The 17893-nt window shown below is 39.0% G+C and overlaps 2 protein-coding genes across 6 annotated transcripts in view; both read right to left on the bottom strand.

Moving 5' to 3' along the window:
- On the bottom strand, positions 1-9750 carry carf (calcium responsive transcription factor). 4 transcript variants are annotated; one of them, XM_084122473.1, is made up of 16 exons: positions 9675-9750; positions 8926-9032; positions 8145-8318; positions 7824-7935; positions 6582-6690; positions 6325-6445; positions 5814-5895; positions 5373-5562; positions 3490-3610; positions 3248-3391; positions 2897-3175; positions 2660-2816; positions 2491-2554; positions 2189-2301; positions 1204-1510; positions 1-1101 (listed from the first exon to the last, which is right to left on the bottom strand). In XM_084122473.1, the coding sequence occupies exons 5-16, from the start codon at positions 6649-6651 to the stop codon at positions 1064-1066; spliced, it is 1686 nt and encodes a 561-aa protein (XP_083978599.1). In that variant the 5' UTR covers positions 6652-6690; positions 7824-7935; positions 8145-8318; positions 8926-9032; positions 9675-9750; the 3' UTR covers positions 1-1063. The 4 variants fall into 4 exon arrangements, with proteins under 4 accessions (XP_083978599.1, XP_083978598.1, XP_083978596.1 ...); XM_084122472.1 differs by lacking the exon at positions 6582-6690 and having other exon boundaries at positions 8926-9011; positions 9675-9734; XM_084122470.1 differs by lacking the exon at positions 6582-6690 and having other exon boundaries at positions 9675-9713.
- Positions 9751-12030: 2280 nt separating this feature from the next.
- The window catches only part of fam117bb (family with sequence similarity 117 member Bb), a 46525-nt gene continuing 40662 nt past the window's right edge, over positions 12031-17893 (bottom strand). For both annotated transcript variants that reach the window (XM_084122475.1, XM_084122474.1), the window contains 4 exons: positions 17398-17541; positions 17021-17255; positions 15454-15577; positions 12031-15279 (listed from right to left, as the gene is read on the bottom strand). In XM_084122475.1, the coding sequence (XP_083978601.1) occupies positions 15021-15279; positions 15454-15577; positions 17021-17255; positions 17398-17541 (762 nt within the window). In that variant the 3' untranslated portion in view covers positions 12031-15020. The remainder of the gene's footprint in view (positions 15280-15453; positions 15578-17020; positions 17256-17397; positions 17542-17893) is intronic.

The following is a 17893-nucleotide window of genomic DNA, read 5'->3' on the forward strand; positions in this document are numbered from 1 at the left end:
ACAAGGTAAAACAGTTTAATATTAGCAAAGGCTGCATTCTTTCTTCAGCATTTTTGTAAGAGCATTCGGCCAATTAAATCAGAGGAATGCTAATATTATAACTTCTTACATTCTTGTATATGTATGATAAATATGAAATAATTCTCTTCTAAATTCAGGCACACAATCATGTAAATACAGGCAAGCAGAGAAAATGATTAAAATACAACAATTACTATTCACACGTAAACACTATCACAGTAATCTGAACTTCATAAACAGACACTGTTCTTCTTCTACTGTTCTTCTGTTTTGTCCTTGAAATTTTTTTTGTCATGCCTTAAAATAGCTTGAATGTAACTCTACACCCTTGCCTCATTTAGTATACCGGTTCTATGAATATGCAAATTAACCAGCTCAGAGATCCACTCATTGACAATCACATGTTGATCTGATTGGTTACAAGGTAGTTTGTGACATCATAAACACCAGCGATTTCAAACCTCGTCTTTGTTTCACTGCAGTTTTAAGGAGAAAATACTCAGCCGTGCTGCTGACTTATGAATTTGCACATGGTTTGTCTTAAAGCATATTAAAAACACCACATAGACATATAAACAACATTAAAAATTTGAATTTCACCACAGGGGGACTTTAAAAAGTCCACCGCAAGGATCCATTAGGCTTCTATTCAAAGGGTAGAAATACCTGCATAAATACTCATAAGATATTCTTATAAAAAGTTGTGAAATAGTTTTTTGTGTGAATAGAATGCAACAGAAAACATTTAGCTTTAAATATTTAATTTTGATCTCATTCATACTTTTGAGAAATTTTTTTTTTTTCTCCAGTCACCACTGTAATAAATTAAAATAGCAATAATGGGAAATGGAAACAAATAATAATACAAATCAATATTGCATGAGTTCACGTTATCATAATACTGTACTTGAAACAATGAATCAGTCCTCCATTGGTCAAAGAGCTCAATCGTCAATCGCTGTTGTCACAGAAATGGACATTTGTTTTCTTTTCTCGTTGTTGTATTTCTGACTGCTGACACATCCATAGATTTCCCACTCTCCTATTTAACTGAAGTGTCATCTGCTGAGGGAGTCAAAGCTGAATAATAAGAACACACAACAGGTTTATATGTTATTTTCATGATTCTAATTGGTTAAATTTAGATTTTTTTTATTTATTTCTGTGGTGCCATGTACTTACCTATGCTTGCAGGGTCCACAATCTGGACTGGAATGGCCTGTCCGTCCTCCAACAAGATCTGTGTGATGCCACCTTCAGCTCCGGCATTAGTCACCGAGGTCACACTCACCAGCTGGCTCATGCCGAGTAGGGTCGGGGGTTCACACAGAGATATGCTTTCACCAGCACTGCCACTTGACTGGAGGAACTGGGACGGACTCAGCAGAACAGGCTGTGGAGGTGCAGGGCTGGACCGCTCTGGGGCTTCTGGTTGTAGTGGGGGTGTAGGCTGGGCAGTGTCTTCAACTTGACACAAGGCAGGCTGTATCTGGATGGCCAATCAGACAAGAGGAGAGCACCCTTAAAGGATAAGTTTGCCAACCAGCTTTGTCCCAGGCAACAGGGAACATTCTCACAAATGAAGCCAGGCAAGTTTTTATGAACAAACATTCTTCCATTAAACGTTAACAGAACATTGTTCAAAGTTATATGTTTTTAAATAATGTTCTCAAAACTTTAGCACAAAAACAATGAGTTTTTTTTCTGAAATATTTTAGTTGGATGTTTATCTAACATTTTTTTAAATGTTACAACTTGTTTCAGAATGTTCAGAGAACATTCAAAAGTAACCTTCACATAATGTTTGCAAAATTATAAAATTGAATGTTCCCTTAACGATCGCATTATTAACCAACAAAAGTTTTTAAAATGTTTAAAACTAGAGGTTTTGAAAGCTCTGAAATAACGTTTTCATAAGTTAATAGGAACATAAAAAAAAAGTTCAAAACAAAAATGTATACAAAAATTACGTAATAAGGTTTTCAAGCATTTAATTTTAATGTTTTTTTTGTTTCTTTAATTATACTATCAGAACAGTTGATCACCCTGAAACTTTCTACATTTATTCAGAAATTAAAAACTTAATTATGAAAGTTAAAAAATTAATGCATTAATTTAATAAATGAATAGATCCACATAAAAAATGATCATTTCAGGACAGGGTCACCTGGAGATGTGCAAAGATCTTGGGCTGCAGTGAGGTGAGAGAGCTGAAGAGCTGCACAGCCTCTGGAGAAAGAGTGTCACTCTCTTCCAAGAGTCCTTCCTTCTGAGAGGACACTGTCAATATAACAGCAGTACACTAGATTCTGTGGCAGGGTAAACAATGCTTATACTTGGACTACAGGTATGTGCTTTCTTTTTGAGGCAGGACCTTTCCTCTACTCTCTAAACTGTATTGAATGATTCCAAGATTATTGTTTTAATAATGTATGTCGTATTTCAAACAATATTTCAACAGTATTTTACCATCCACAGTAGCAGGAGTCAGGGTCAAAGTCTCTGGAAGCAGGTTATTAGCCTCTGCTTTCCACTGCAACAACAACAAAAACATAAATATAAATGCTCACAACAGAAAATGGTTGGCATATTTGTGCTCGCCAATCTAATGCTTTACAAACATGTTTTCTGTTCACACCTCTGTATCTGAGGTAGCCAGTGGTCCCGCCGTCAGCTGAAGAGCTTTCTGAGCCTCATGGATGTGGTTCTTGATGTCATTGACAGTGGGAAAGTAACACAGATTGTGTCTCTCAGGCACTTCCTCTGACTTGAACATCTCATGTTCCACAAACCTCCTGCCAGGGCGTTCACAAAGCAACGGTAAATAGTTTTCCAGCAAATAAAACAATGGAGATTTGAAACCATTGAGTCATACCTGAGCTGCTTGCGGACAGTGTAAACCTGGTTATGACCTTGTGCTACCAACTCACAGATCTTCTCTGCCACGAGCGGGTGTAGTCGAGAGGGTAGGGACGCCCCATCCTCCATCGTGACATCCTGCATGGCTTCGCTGTCCAGCTCCTCTGTCTCTTCCTCTTCATCTTCATTTTGTTCTTCCTCTGCAAAGCAGATCTGCTCTGGAAGTGGAGGCAGGTTTGCAGTGTCCACGTCATGGTACAGGTGGGCTTTCTCTGTAGGGAGCTGGGTGTAATACCTGTCACGAATGTAAATGAATGAAGTGAACCTTGCAGTCATGTGATGGACTGTGATGGCTAGGTGTTTATACCTTACAATGCCTCCAACATCCCATAAACTCTTCTTGAGGTTGAAGAAGGCTTTCTCCTGCTCTTGTCGCACTACCTTCTTGTCCACTTTGGGATCTGTAGGAACCTTGTACTCCGGGAATTTTCGTACTTTTTTGATATATATTCTGAAAAATGGTCAAATATTACAGTGTGGGTTTCATAATGAACTTCCTGTGCACAGAACAAATCTGTTGTGCTTGGCCCAACTGTAGGTTGTGTGTACCTGGCAGGGCAGGTTGCTTTGTAGAGTATGTTTTGATTCGTTTCTTGCTCTGACCCTTTTTTAGGTTGAACGCCCTTCCTCCGTGGACCAAACTGGCATTCCATCACAATGGCTCTGCTCCCTTAAAACCATATTAAAGATCAAGATAAAATGACTTTGTGTGTATTGTAAAACCATTACATTATCTGCAACAACAGCATTCAATCAAGGCTTAAGAACAAGGCATGTCCAGCCTCGGCATGCAACTTGCTATTGCAAGCATTCTCATTCTAGAAACAATTTGATTGAACAAAAATCTGGACAAATTAGTATGGAAGCTTGTTTACGCCATAGAATAAAAAATAAAAAAGGGTAATTGTGACTAGGGTAATTATCTTACAATTCTGACTTTTTTTCATGCAATTGCGAGTTTACATCTCGCAATTCTGACTTTTTTTCTCAGAACTGTGTGATATAAACTCGCAGTTGTGAAATATAATGTCAGAAATGTAAAATAAAAGTTAAAAAATAAATAAAAGTCAGACTTTTCTCAGAATTGCAAGTATATATCTTGCAATTCTTACTTTATTTCTCGTAATTGCAAGTTTATAACTGTGAGATAAAAAGTCGCAGTTATCTCTTAAATTGTTTTATTCCATAATGATTTGGTCTGTTTCCCCCCCAAAAAAGATCAACATTGTAAATTTTAAATTCACATACAATGCTTTTTAAATGTTTGGGGTTGGTAAGATTTTTTTAATAGGTCTCTGAAGCTCACCAAGTCTGCTTTTTTTAATCAAAAATATAGTAAAAACAGTAACATTGTGAAATATTCAAAATTATTTCAATTCAAAATAACTGTCTTCTGTTCAAATATATTTAAATTGAATTCCTGTGATGACAAGAACTCATTCTGTCATCATTCTAATGCTGATTTAGCGGACCAATGTTGCGGCTTAATCTTTATGAATGCCTTCACTGTCATTTTATATTTATTTAATGCATCCTACTGAATAAAAGTATTTCTTTCTTTCAAACAAATCGTATCTGCTAAAGTTTAATTTGCTAATTCTGGGAGCCAATATACCACTAGCACTCAGATGTCCCGTAATTTACAGACATCGATTAAAATTCCAATTTTGAATTATAGACAAAACTCATTTAAATAACATATAGGGCCCTATTTTAACGATCTGAAACGCAAGTATCAAGCGCGAAACGCAAGTAACTTTGTGGGCGGGTCTTGGGCGCTGTTGCTATTATACCGGCGGGATAAATGACTCTTGCGCCCGGCGCAAATCTAAAATGGGTTGGTCTGAAGTAGCTTCATTATTCATAGGCGCCACTGACTTTAAACAATTTTATTTTTCGGTTAGTGGCGGAATTGTTTTCTAAACCTGTAAAATAGCATGAGGGAACGTTTGCGCTGGAACACGCCTCCTCTTTGCGCTGAACCGCCCCGGGAGCGCAAGTGTATTTCTTAGTTAACCGGCGTGCGTCTGTGGATGGAAAAGTCCGCTGTGCGCGGGTGCAAAATAGGAATGATACATGCGTCAGTGTACAAAGTCAATTGCGCTGGGTGCAAGATAGGGCCCATAGACTACAGGGTGGGCCATTTATATGGATACACCGTAATAACATGGGAATGGTTGGTGATATTAAAGTCCTGTTTGTGGCACATTAGTATATGTGAGGGGGCAAACTCCTCAAGATGGGTGGTGTGTACTAATATATACTAATGTGCCACAAACAGGACTTTAATATCACCAACCATTCCCATGTTATTACGGTGTATCCATATAAATGGCCCACCCTGTACATGACAAAACAGCTTTAAGACTTAAATAAGGGTATCTCACATAAAGTCGAACCACAGATCCCACAAGCAAAAAGAGCCATATTACCTGCATTAACAAAGGGAATGCCATCGTAGGGCACATACTGTGATTTCCACATGAGTCTGGTGGCAGGTTTAGCCGGTGAGGGTGATTGGCGGGTGCCAAACACAGCGTGAGTCTGCTGCTTGTGTAGAAGCAGAACGGCCTCAAGCTCTGCCTCTGTGTTACAGTAACCGCGGTACGATTCTCCGATCTTCTGTTCCTCGTGAAACAATCACACAGAAAAAAAATTCACCAAGCCACATTAGCTTGACATCATCAGATTGTGTTGCTGTAATTGGATCTGTTTGACAGAGGGCTCTACGCACAATAGAAAAAGTACAATGCATTTAGGCTATTTCCATGCATATTACACTACTTTTTTAAAGTTATTATTTAAATTTTTATAAGTGAAAGTTTTGTCAAAAAAAAAAAAAAAAAAAATTATCCATTTTTTACTGGACAAACCTCACACCCACGCAGTCTTAGAGCCCAGTTTGGTGCCCCTGGTGGTAATGGGTTCACTGGGGGCTCAAATACATCAGGAGAACTGAAAGAAATGAGAAAACATTTCAGTAAAACTGTCAATAATTTAAGGTACACTTAAACTCCAGGAATGGGACCTGAAGCAGTTTTCTTGTTGTTCAAGCAAGGGATAAATTGAGCCAGAACAGGAGTTTAATTGGGTAGTTTGCTTGTCAACCCATTCCATATGCATATGAATGCTTTTTACTAATCCAGTACATATTTTCCAGCTCCATATTTGAGCAAGACTTGTAAAATCTTAGTTCAAATAAGTGTTTTTCAACATTTAAAACAAATCGGATGTAAAAAAAAAGAGCAAAAAAAACCAAAAAAAACATGTAGTTTATAATAAAAAAATGGTAATAAAAAGCAACAAACACAATAGGAAAGTTCATCTTTCAGATTAGATACAGAATGTGACGGATATAATAATGTGCAAACAAGGTTTACTGACCCTTTTTTCTGAATTTTAGTACCAGCGACATTCTGAGCCGCTAGTGCAGATAAACTATGGGTGCCATCATTGTCTTTTGTGGATGTGATGATTGACTGCTGTCTTTTCTCCACAAAGATTCCTATTTAACAGAACAGAAAGAAATGGCAGAACCGGACAGCAACCAATTTTCTTCATTATTAGTTCTATTTCATTTCTTCATTATTAGATGTTAACTACTCTATTATATATGCATACACATACACACACACACTCACCAGCCACTTTATTAGAGGACATTTGAGTGTAGTGAACTGATGATCTGAGATGATTTGAGCTTTGTGACATTGTGCATTATCCTGCTGGAAGTATCCATCAGAAGATGCACTGTGGTCATAAAGGGATGGACATGGTCAGCAACAATACTCAGGTAGGCTGTGGCATTTAAACAATGCTCACTTGGTACTAAGGGACCCAAAGTGTGCTAAGAAAATACCCTTACACCATTACATGCATTCAGAGATGCTCTTCTGCAGACCTTGGTTGTAACGAGTGGTTATTTAAGTTGCTGTTGCCTTTCTTTCAGCTTGAACCAGTCTGGTCATTCTCCTCTCCTCTGACCTCTGGCATTTTCACCCATAGAACGGCTCTATGCTGCTCACTGGATATACTGGATATTCTTACTTTTTCTGACCATTCTCTGTAAACCCTACAGACGGTTGTGTGTGAAAATCCCAGTAGATCAGTAGTTTCTGAATTACTCAGACCAGCCCGTCCGGCACCAACAACCACGCCGCGTTCAAAGTTACTTAAATCAGCTTTCTTCTCCATTCTGATGCTCATTTTGAACTTCACCAGATCGTGACCATGTCTACATGCCTAAATTCATTGAGTTGCTAGAGTTAGATATTTGCATTAAAGGGATACTTCACTGATTAGCATTAAGCTTTGTATCAGTAGAAACCCAGTATATTTTCGAAAGACCGTGCTTCCCTCCCTCATGTCCCCCTGAGACGAGAGATTTCTGTATTGTGTCTGGAAAAAAAACTCTGATGTCGCAAAAATCGTAATTTTGCGTCATCTGAGGCTTTTTTGGCCAGAGCTAGATCCGCATGTTTTCAACCCGCCTATAGTGGTGTCTCACGATAAAACGGCGTCTTTTCAGTTTCGAGTCAACTAGTAGCCTAGTTGTATCATTTCTTCCAATACTGCCCTCTGTAACCGGTAGGCGTGGCTTGGGAGTGGCCTCGTAGGGCAGCGAAGCAAGTGCATTCTGGGAGTTGCTGTCTTTCATCCACATGAGCCAAAAATACATTTTCTGGCTTTTCTCAGTCTAGAAGGCACAAACTTCTAAAATAATTTCACATTTCTACTACATAAATGACCCAATTTAAATATACATTCATCTCTCCAGCGGTAAAATATCCCTTTAACTAATAAAGTGTCCGGTGAGAGTGTGTGTGTGTGTTTATATAAATATGTAATATATTTAATAAAAATAAAAAAACATAATTAATTACCAGATGAGTTTGCTACTTTCAACAGCTGACCGTGAGGTAGTAACATCTGAGGGCCCCCTATAGACACAGATGGGACACCGTACAACTGTCCATTCTCCCCTTTCACGATCACCTGAAAAAATGCATCCGTCTTTGAGGTGAGGAAAAACTGTCATAAATATATCGTTCAAAATGACTTAATGGGTGGAATACATAAGGTCAAGCTCATATTTTAACATTTTGGTATATCTGGTGACTGAGTCAAGTACATAATACACATGTCTTCTAGTGTGAGTAATAGCCTGTAGTTTATAATGATGGATCATAGTGCAATGTCCTTACCACCCGCTCATACTGAATAGGATGTCCGTTTTGATCAAGTATAACTAAGTTGTCCACTTGTTCCGGGACTGTAGAGGGCTTCTGATTGGCTGCTACAGTTTCTGGGGCTGGAATGACTGACGGAAGCACTTGTGCATCTGGATTTTCTTTAGATTTTGAGTTTTTGCCAGGTTGCTGATACATCACAATACAAAAATAATAAATCGTTTGATCACAAAACATTGACAGCTGATATTTTACAATTATTCTTTACAGTTCAGATTTATTTATTTATTGCTATTTAATATTTAATGATGCATTTTGGTAAAAGTGTAAAAAAACAAAAATGTCCAAAAAGCCCCAGTCGTATTTCACCAAAAACCATAAGAAATTATACTTTTGTATACAGTAAAATGTATGAGGTTCTTATACTCATTACTTTAATGCCAAAAAGTGATTGTTTAAATTGTATTATCACAGTATTTATCACAGTAATATCTGTTGCACTTTTAATGAAAAAAAAACAAAACAGTTTGATAATATTTTACTGTAACAGAGTAAAAAAAAAAAAAACTGTATTACAGTAAAGAGAATAATCAGTTAAAAATGTGAATAGTTAAATTAAAATGTCAGAACACATGAAAATAATAATTTGTGGAAAAAATGTGCTGAAAATAATCAAATGAACTTGATGATGTTTGTTTGTGTGTGGCCATTAAACATAGTATTTTAGCGAAGAGTGGGTTATACCAGGATTATTCAGTACTGTACAGTATTTCTACTAGTCTACATTTCTCCTTACCAGTCGTGTGTCTGCAGACTGTAGATCCTCTCTCTCTTCAGACTGAAGAACATCTGTCACATCTCTCTCTTCCTCCTCCATTTATTCTATCAGACATACACAGCAGTCTAAAGCAAGAGCCCAAGCCAGAGATACACTACAATTATGAGATGTTTTACTATTGGGGTAATATTTTTGTGAATTTAGTACAATGAGAAAAAAATAATTTTGATGGGTGTCAAACTGAACCCTTTAGTAGTTGGAGAGAGAAAGATGCACACTGCTAGCCACATTTAGTTCACGCATACGCTATTTTTGTGTGTAAGGTGGCCGTCTCTTTAGATTTTTAGGTAACTTAGAAGTACATTGCTTCATGAATAAAGCAGCAATAAAGTCAGTGATTATTTTGCAACTCATTAATCTCCATCTCACTAACATTTCAACTGGAACGTTTAGGCAACACTTCTAGTGTTTTTATGCTTTGCGAGCAATAATTGAGGTTTACGGAGAGAAGAGCGTTACACAAATGCGACACATTAACATAATTTGAAACATAAACGCCATATTGGAGCAGTGCTCGCTAGCGCAGCAGTTTCATGAAAACACAGCGTGTAAAAGAAAGAAAACAGACAGATCTCTAGCGTTATACTGAATTTAAATCATATTTTCGAGTCAGCTCGCTCTGACAGCGCATCCCAATGAACGGGATGCAGTCGAGCCCAGGCTTTATATACAGGAAGCACCTAGAATTGAAAACGAGTCTACTCAACCTCGTCTTCGTCCGGGATTCCTCACGCCAAAAAACGCGTAAACTGCGCATCATCCGCCTGCAGTTTGAATCCTCGCGGCTTCCGTAGGACACGACGCGCGCTCTCTTTCACTTTGAGCTGTCATCATTTAAGAAAACGAATTTCTTTCATTTAAATATGACAAGAAGAACAAGTTTATAAATGTGGAAAATAACTCGTTTGTCCTTTTGCAACTAAATTTGACCTATGCTATGTTGTTTCAGTGTGTTGTTTGTTATATTTCCAACATGTAAATGCTTGTATTTTGCACATAATGAAAGAGTCAAATTGAAACCGTTTAACAACATTTTACTAACAGAGCAAAACAACCGAGAATCATAAATAAAAAAAATTAAAATAATAATTTGTGGGTGAACTGTGCGTAATTGTCCGTAAGTGAACAAACCATAGTCTTAAACGTAGACTAATTTTCATCCGAGATTTTCATGTGCTGTAAAAACACCTTATTTAATTTGACAAATACAAGTTTATAAATGTGGGGGAAACTTGTTTGTCCTTTTGCTTAACAACAAAATCAGACCTTAATGTTATTTCAATGCATCATTTGTATAAATAAATAAATAGATAGGCTATTCCTCATGTAAAAATACATTTCTGTGTTTTGCACATTAATAAGAATGTCAAAGTGAAATAATAATAAAAGTTTGTTGTAGGCTACTTGCATAACGTCATATGATTTTTAAATCAAAAACAATAATACATTTTATTATATTTTACTATTATGAATAAATACTTTCCATCCATATTCAACGGAATGACTTGGCAAAACAATAAAATTGAACATATTTGTTGTTATACATACGTCTCACCGGTAAGGGGCGCTATACGTCTTAACAAAACAAAATGTACCCCATCCCTGACTAAACCCCTCAAAAAAGGAACTTTGCATTTGCTTGAACAAGGAGACTTAAATAATTGTTCTCAAATTCTAACTAGGGGAACTTCGTCTCTCTGCATTCCTCTAGATTCTAGAAAAACCAAACAGGAAAAGATCTGTGTGCATGGACCTGTAGGAGTCTCTATGACTGTGTTGAAGCAGCTGATCCTTTGTCAGGTCTAAACTAACAGGACGGTGTTTGAGCTGAGCCTGTAACAATGAGTCTTGCACGCTCAGAGCGAAAAGAAAACATGAGGAATCTGGGCCTGTGATCCCAGGCTGGGAGTGTGATTAGAGGCCGAGCTTCCCCGGGGCCTCAGTGGGGCGTCCCGCTCACGCTCACACTCAGAGTCTCACACCGAGGTTTTGATGGAACCTGTCAGCAGAACCATTTTGAGCTCACTGGGAGATCAATTTGCATTTTTATTTTTTCCGAAGAGATCCAGCACTGGTGCATTCACAGACTTATTCTACAATGTCATATTTCTTAGTGGATTCGATCAGAAACCCCTGTGAGGCTAAACACACGCCATGTCCAATTATGTGGGCTCCCCTCGGAGAGGCTTCTTTCGGCCCCTCTTCCTTCTTTTAGTTTCAAACAACAAAAGAGTGCCATACGTGTGCCTGCAAGATCATCAATGGTCTATTTCCTGCATTTCTCATGGCTCATTCTGTGTCTGTGGGGTTTAAATGCAACATGAGGCAATGAGGTGCTGATGCATTGTGGGATTGATGTCTGGGACTGACCTGAAAATACTGCTGTGTAATGGCCCTGTCTCTGGCGGTGGGGATGAGGTGGGGTAGGGAGTCACTGGGGAAAAAGCCCCTGTTTGGACTGCCCTCCGTGTGAACATTTTTGCCCCTACATTCACAAAAGACCTTACAGAAAAAAAGGAGGGGGTGTCAGTAGACGACGGCTGAAGAGTTTGCATGACTGAACCATTTCAAACACCTTCCAGCTACACTTGTTGCACACACAACCGTGTGTGTGTGTGTGTGTGTGGCGCTCGAAACCATAGCACCCCTTTACTGATGGGTCCACTCATCAACTCCATAGAGGATTCATTCATCAGTTCATCCGTGTTGTTCTTGTTAGTGAATGGAGATATCAATATGAGAGGATCACCGATTTGAAATCGGCTCAGAATGAAATGAAAAATGTCAGATTCTGTTTGTGATTTGCCATTTTGTAATGGCGATTGTATGTAAATAAGCACATATTTGTTCTTGTGATTCTGGTAAATAATCATCCATTGGCATCAACTTTTACATTTCTTTCAATCTGTTTTTCCTAGCAGTTAGTGTGAAATTAAGCAGTGTGCAACATTTCTATACACCTACTACTACACTACCGTTCAAAAATTTGGAAGATGAAAGGTTTTTGAATACCTTTTTAAAGAGGTCTGCTTCCAAAGGCTGTTTTTTTTTTTTTTTAATAAAAAAATGTGATGAATAGAAAGTTCAAAAGAACAGCATTTATTTGAAATAGAAATGTTTTGTAACATTATACATTACTGTCACTTTTCATCAACTTAATGCATCCTTGCTGAATAAAAGTATGAATTTCTTTAAAAAAAAAACAAACAAAAAAAACATCTTACTGACATATCATACTGTATTATTATGATGCTAAAGTATGTAGAATTTAGTCTCAATCCCTTTTGTTTCTGCAAACAGTATTTCATATATTTTTCCCTAGACCTGACTTTCCCCCAAACCAATCATATTACCAGATATTTGCCTGAGGACTGAAAATAAACGGTCATACTTTTATGATTTACAGCGTGATTTCCACTAGGTGGCGTGTGTGGGCGCGTCCAAAAACACATGTTTGAGATCTACTGCCAAAATACATATTTTCATTACTCCACATTTCTTGTTCTCAGCAAGAGATGAAACACATTTTTAATGATGCTTAAGTTTGGAAGGTTTAGTTTAATATTCTTGGGGTCTCTTTGATACCAGCACCAACTAATGATCACACACTTCACATCATCCAACAAAGACATGTAATTATTGAAAAAGCGGTTAACCCCAAGCTCAACTCGCACGTCAAATAACACCCTCAGACATTTGGAGCGAGTGCAACTTTATTCCGTCGAGTTCCATAGATGTAACAACACAGGAGACTACATGGTGTACAGTATGTGCAGAAACATCCACTGAGACAGACAGCATACAACACAGTATCCCATCATACATCACTGTCCCCGTGTTAAGGTACATATGGATTGTTAATATCTGACTGATATTCCGCTCGAATTAGAAAGAAGGCCACTACCATATAAAAGTATATTAATATTGGCCCTACGGCGAGAGATTTCTCTACTTCAATACATATCCTAAGGAGATATACAAAGCGCTTGATAAAACATTATCAATTTGTGTTTGAGCAAGAGACGCTTGGATTCTTGTGCCGTTGCCAGAAGAGATTGCTGCTTTTACATTCCTGAGTACTGATCTATGATAGTAATCACAGGCTGTGAGCTTATTTCAGTTCAAACATGGAGGCCCTATACTGATTCACAATGCTGGTGTAAAAGTGCTAAAATTTTCCAGGTTTATGTTGTATTTTGCTTAAAGCTCAAAACAATACCTTAACTTCAACAGTGAATAAGAAAAAAAAAAAGAAAACAGGAACTCTGCTAAAAATGCCTCCCAACAAAATAACTGTGAGGAACTCCACCCTGCACACAAAGCACAACCGCACAGAACACGAGCGAGAGATGATCACGAGCCGGACAATCCGTCAATCCGTGACCTGTGCGTTATCCTGGCAACTGAGCTTTAAGCTGGAAATCCTAAATCACTCCTGTAACTGATGACTGATGCAGCGTTCAACTAGTACATTGTTTACTCATTTCTTCCGTGGAACATAAAAGAAGGGATTTTGAGAACGTTTTGGTTTTGGTGACCATTGACTTCCATTGTATGGACCAAAAAAGAACAACAAAACGCTGAAACATTTCTCAAAAAATCTTCATGTTCCACAGAAGTTTTGGAAGGACATGAGACTGAGAGACTGATTTTTCATTTTTGGGTGATCTAAGTCGCCTTATAATTCCATCTCTTCTATCTACAGTGACTTGTCACTGAGCCACAGGAAATGTTTTCTTTGGCCAAGTCTACAGAAGCACTTGCGTGAGCTGCATAAAACGACAATCTTTCATCAGACACTACTTGATTTCTTACAAAATAATGATTAAAAACAACTACAGCACAGGAAATCAGCCCAAATGCTCAACAATGATGAAAATGACAGCAACGTAAGCAGCCTAGTTCATTTAGACACGGAAACGGACAGAAAAACTGTGCTGTTTTTAATTGCTTGAATCTAGTGATACACACACACACACACACACACACTTGACTGAAATTTCCCAGAATGCATGCATTAGATCAATCTGGTGACAATAATGTGCTCTGACTTTGTAAACTATTTCATTGGAAACATTACATGAATGTTCTGATAGACATCTGAATCGGTAACTACCTGGACATTTATGCGTTACATTTCCGCAATTTGATTTTGTTCTTATCGTGTCCTTTTTTCCAAACATTCCTGGAGCTAAATCGGCTTAATCATTGCGAGAGGTGAGAAAACACTCCATCTGTCTGTCCACCCAGATCCTGTCGTGCCCTCCTCTCACTTTGTTCCCTGCTGGGTTTGAAGTTCAGAGTTTGGACCAATATGCATTTGAAACGCATTTTACAGCCACGCAAACAAAAGAATCAGGTTTACAGGCCACTCGTCCTGTAGCTGTCAAACACGGCGATTTCTCTCACACTCGCTATTCTTATCTTTAACGCCTTTCTGTCTCCTCGCCGCCAGTGAGAAAGGTAGAGGAGAAAAGGCAAAGAACTGGTCCCTCCTGTTCCCCCTGCTGCTTTTTGTGTGGACTGAACGGAGAAGGCCTGCAACTGTGACAACGATTCAGTCTGAGAGACCTTCATCAACCCAGAATTCATCCCACCAGGTCTCTTGGTCTCGCTTGAAATGGCATCATTTGTATTCAATGATGTGCTGGTCCTAGTACGATAGAAACGGTTCTCGCAAACGCGATCCACTGCAAACTATTATAAAATATACATTGTGTCTCACAAAAACGGATCCACGTAGCCACTATTCATAGTGATCCGAGACACATTCTCAGGTTCGCTCTATGAAAGGTAGAGCCATAATATAAAGCTACATACATTTATCCCAAACCCAAAACCCCCAAAATGGCCTCTTTGTTCTTTGAGAACAAGCACAAAGCTAAAAATGTGCATAGCAAAAGGCAACCGTTTCATCTTCTTTTCACCCAACGAAAGCCGTCGTTTATTAATAAACGCTTTGTTCTCTGAGAGTCCGATTCTTTTATTTTTTATTATCACGTTCGATTATTGAAATGTGCAGAGTGTGTGGATGCAGTTGATGAGGGGCGTGTCTAACTCTCTGACAGACAGGAGGAGGGGGAGGAGCCTGAGGGCTGCTGGGAAAGCATGCAGGTTCTCCGGGAGACTCTCGGCTCGGGTTCGGGCGTGAGGCGGGCGGCGCTCTGGTTCTTGAGGTTGTTGAGCTCCTGCGTGGACATCAGCGGTTTGGGAATGCTGACCAGGCAGAACGCGGAGCCGCTCTTGGGGATGAAGTTGACCTTATTCCTATCTGGGCACAGGAACTGTGGGATCTCTCGTGGAGGCCTGGCCCTGAGGAGAAGAAAAAGGAGAGCGATAAGACGGTGAGAAGCACTGACTCAGCTTTGAAGTCGGTGTAAATGTTACGCTATCATCATTTCAAGGCTCATGCCGCAACACAACAGTGGAAAACAGAGTGCAGAGAGAGCAGATAAAGCAGTGTTTCAGACACACTGCAGCACTCACTGCGTTTCCTCTGTGAAGACCTTGACTCGCTCGCAGCCCTCGGGTGGCTCGCGTTTGAACATGTAGCTGTTGTTCGGCTTCGGGGATGAGGCGTATTTGGGTAGCGGTGAGCAGGGGGCCAGATCTGTGAAAACGGTACAAGAAAAAAATGAGTAGAATGACAATACAACACGGACAGGCTTATCAGAGATTCAACAGAGAGCTGAACAATTAGTTGAATAATCAAAGTCTTGATCCACCAAAAAACAGCTTGATAAAGTGCAGAATTAAGCAGAATTATTTTGAAATTGACGTATCTTAAAAATGCATATGTAGAATGTAGAATTTACATACATACATACATACATACATACATGCAAACATACTGTATACAATTATATAATTTTATTTAAACCTTTTATTTAAAAAAACTATCATAGTACTCAACAAAAAAATGGAGAAGTACGAATGACAGTCAAACAGCAGATGCTATTAGCATGCTAAATAGCTCTGACACGGTCTTTAAATTAATCTCTTACAAAAAATATTAAAAATAATAAAAATAATATTAATAATATTATTAAAATAATACAATTAAAAAAATTATTTTATAAAAAAAATTCTAAATAAAATCAACTAGCTGATTGGTGGATAGTAACTTATTTAAAGGGGCACTTTTCAATTTGTGATCACATACTCGGTGTATGGGGTGCGGCGATACGGATCGCGCATTTTACAAGATCAGATATTCATCAATGACGCTCAGGATTTGTTGCGCACTAAATCCTCCACCATCGTCCTATCAGTTATCTTACTTTCTTCACATGATAAGTGAAATCTGATGTCCTGTAATGTAACCCACTACCACAGCAAGCCTAACCATGCCCCTTTAGGGGCTCCGTAGAATGCGGTATTTATTTTCTGTGCCTTTCCGAATTCAGAAGTAAGCTTCGGGCACATCGCTATTGTCAAAAGGCTGTATACTATATTATAATATATTATATTTACATATGCAAGTGGTCACAGGAGACGCATTTGAAACACATGATAATACCAGATGTAATGGTAATGTGTCTTGGCTGACCATTTGTGATCTGATCACTGAAAACGCATCTTAATACCAGGTGGAAGGTATAATTTGATGATAAAACTACTCTTACAATAACCGTTCTGTTAATATCCCTCTGTCGATCCGACTGCCCGTGGGCAGGGGCACAAAAACGTGGAAGTATAATCTGTGGTTTTGACGAAAGCCATGAAGCTGTTCATTAAAACGTGAATTTCTTGGATCCAGGGAACACGAAGAACGAGTAAACATTGCTCATTTACATATACCACAGAAACTGTAACAATCCAAAGTGGGTTGAACTTGAAAATTGGCGAAGTTACACTATTTTGATTAAGCTTTTAGCTACTAATAATAGCGTAGCACTGTCAGCACCATAACAAATTTGAGCATGTTTAAAACCATTCCACACATTTTCATACACATCAATGCAGAAAAAGCGTGTGCAGATCTGTGTGGGCCTAAGGACATGTGAGCAGCCCAGAGTGTGTGTATGTGGGTGTGAAAATATGTGAGCTGTACCTTTCTCACAGCTGTCAGCCAGAGTCTCGTCCTCGTGGGGAGACGGACTATCGCCGCAGGGCTCACTTGGCACGTTTAGGAACGTGGGTGAGATGGATTGAGAACGGCTGCTGCTGTTGCTGTGGTTACTGCCCGCTGCGATGCCCAGGGGCGTCTGCGTGTCGATGCTGCGGGAGCTGGCGCTGCGTTGGCAGAGGGGCGGTGGAGCCCGATGCCCGTCTGGAGCCTCCTGAGGCTGGGCAGAGGAAAAGTGTAATGATTATAAACAACAGAAAAAAACCTTTAGTTAAACACACACAGTGTCTTTAGGGATTCTATGAGGACACCTGATTATGTAACAGAGAGTGTGCTCGACTTGATTCTGCAAAAACACTCACAATAAGCTGCTCCTCTCGGTCTCCTGTGTCTCGGATAATGATGCGCTCAATCTCCTGATTCAGCCCCTCCACACTGTTCCGGAAACGAGAGACGGAAGACTTGGAGATGGGAATAGAGATCAGGACACTCTTTGGAATAGGAGCCTGAAACAGGAGAGAATGAGAAGGTGTGATTATTTGCTGTGTGTGATGTTTTAAAGTATAATGTGTTGGAGGCTTGACCTAGTGCTTTCTGCATATGCTTGAACAATCTTTCCCACATGAGCTCAACTCCAAGTCCAAGTCGAGCTGTGTATTTTGCATGATGTGTATTTGTACTGTATATTTTATGTTGTTATATGTTACCGATAATATATTAAATGTGTTTTAGTTTGCGCATGTAGTTTGTAACAATGAGTGATCAAGAAGCATCAGAAAAGCAAAGAAGATAAATGTGTGTATGTGGTTGGTGTGTGTGTGTGTGAGTGAGTGCAGTATGCATAACACAGAGAGACGA

This window comes from Abramis brama, assembly GCF_963993115.1.
Source record: "Abramis brama genome assembly, chromosome: 8".
Taxonomy (NCBI): domain Eukaryota; kingdom Metazoa; phylum Chordata; class Actinopteri; order Cypriniformes; family Leuciscidae; genus Abramis; species Abramis brama.

Coding starts and splice junctions, on each gene's coding strand:
- carf (XM_084122472.1), bottom strand. CDS start 9,006: ATGGAGGAGGAAGAGAGAGATGTGACAGATGTTCTTCAGTCTGAAGAG. Junction 3,176..3,247: donor GATGTTGGAGGCATTGTAAG/GTATAAACACCT, acceptor CATTCGTGACAG/GTATTACACCCAGCTCCCTA. Junction 2,302..2,490: donor GACTCCTGCTACTGTGGATG/GTAAAATACTGT, acceptor TTATATTGACAG/TGTCCTCTCAGAAGGAAGGA.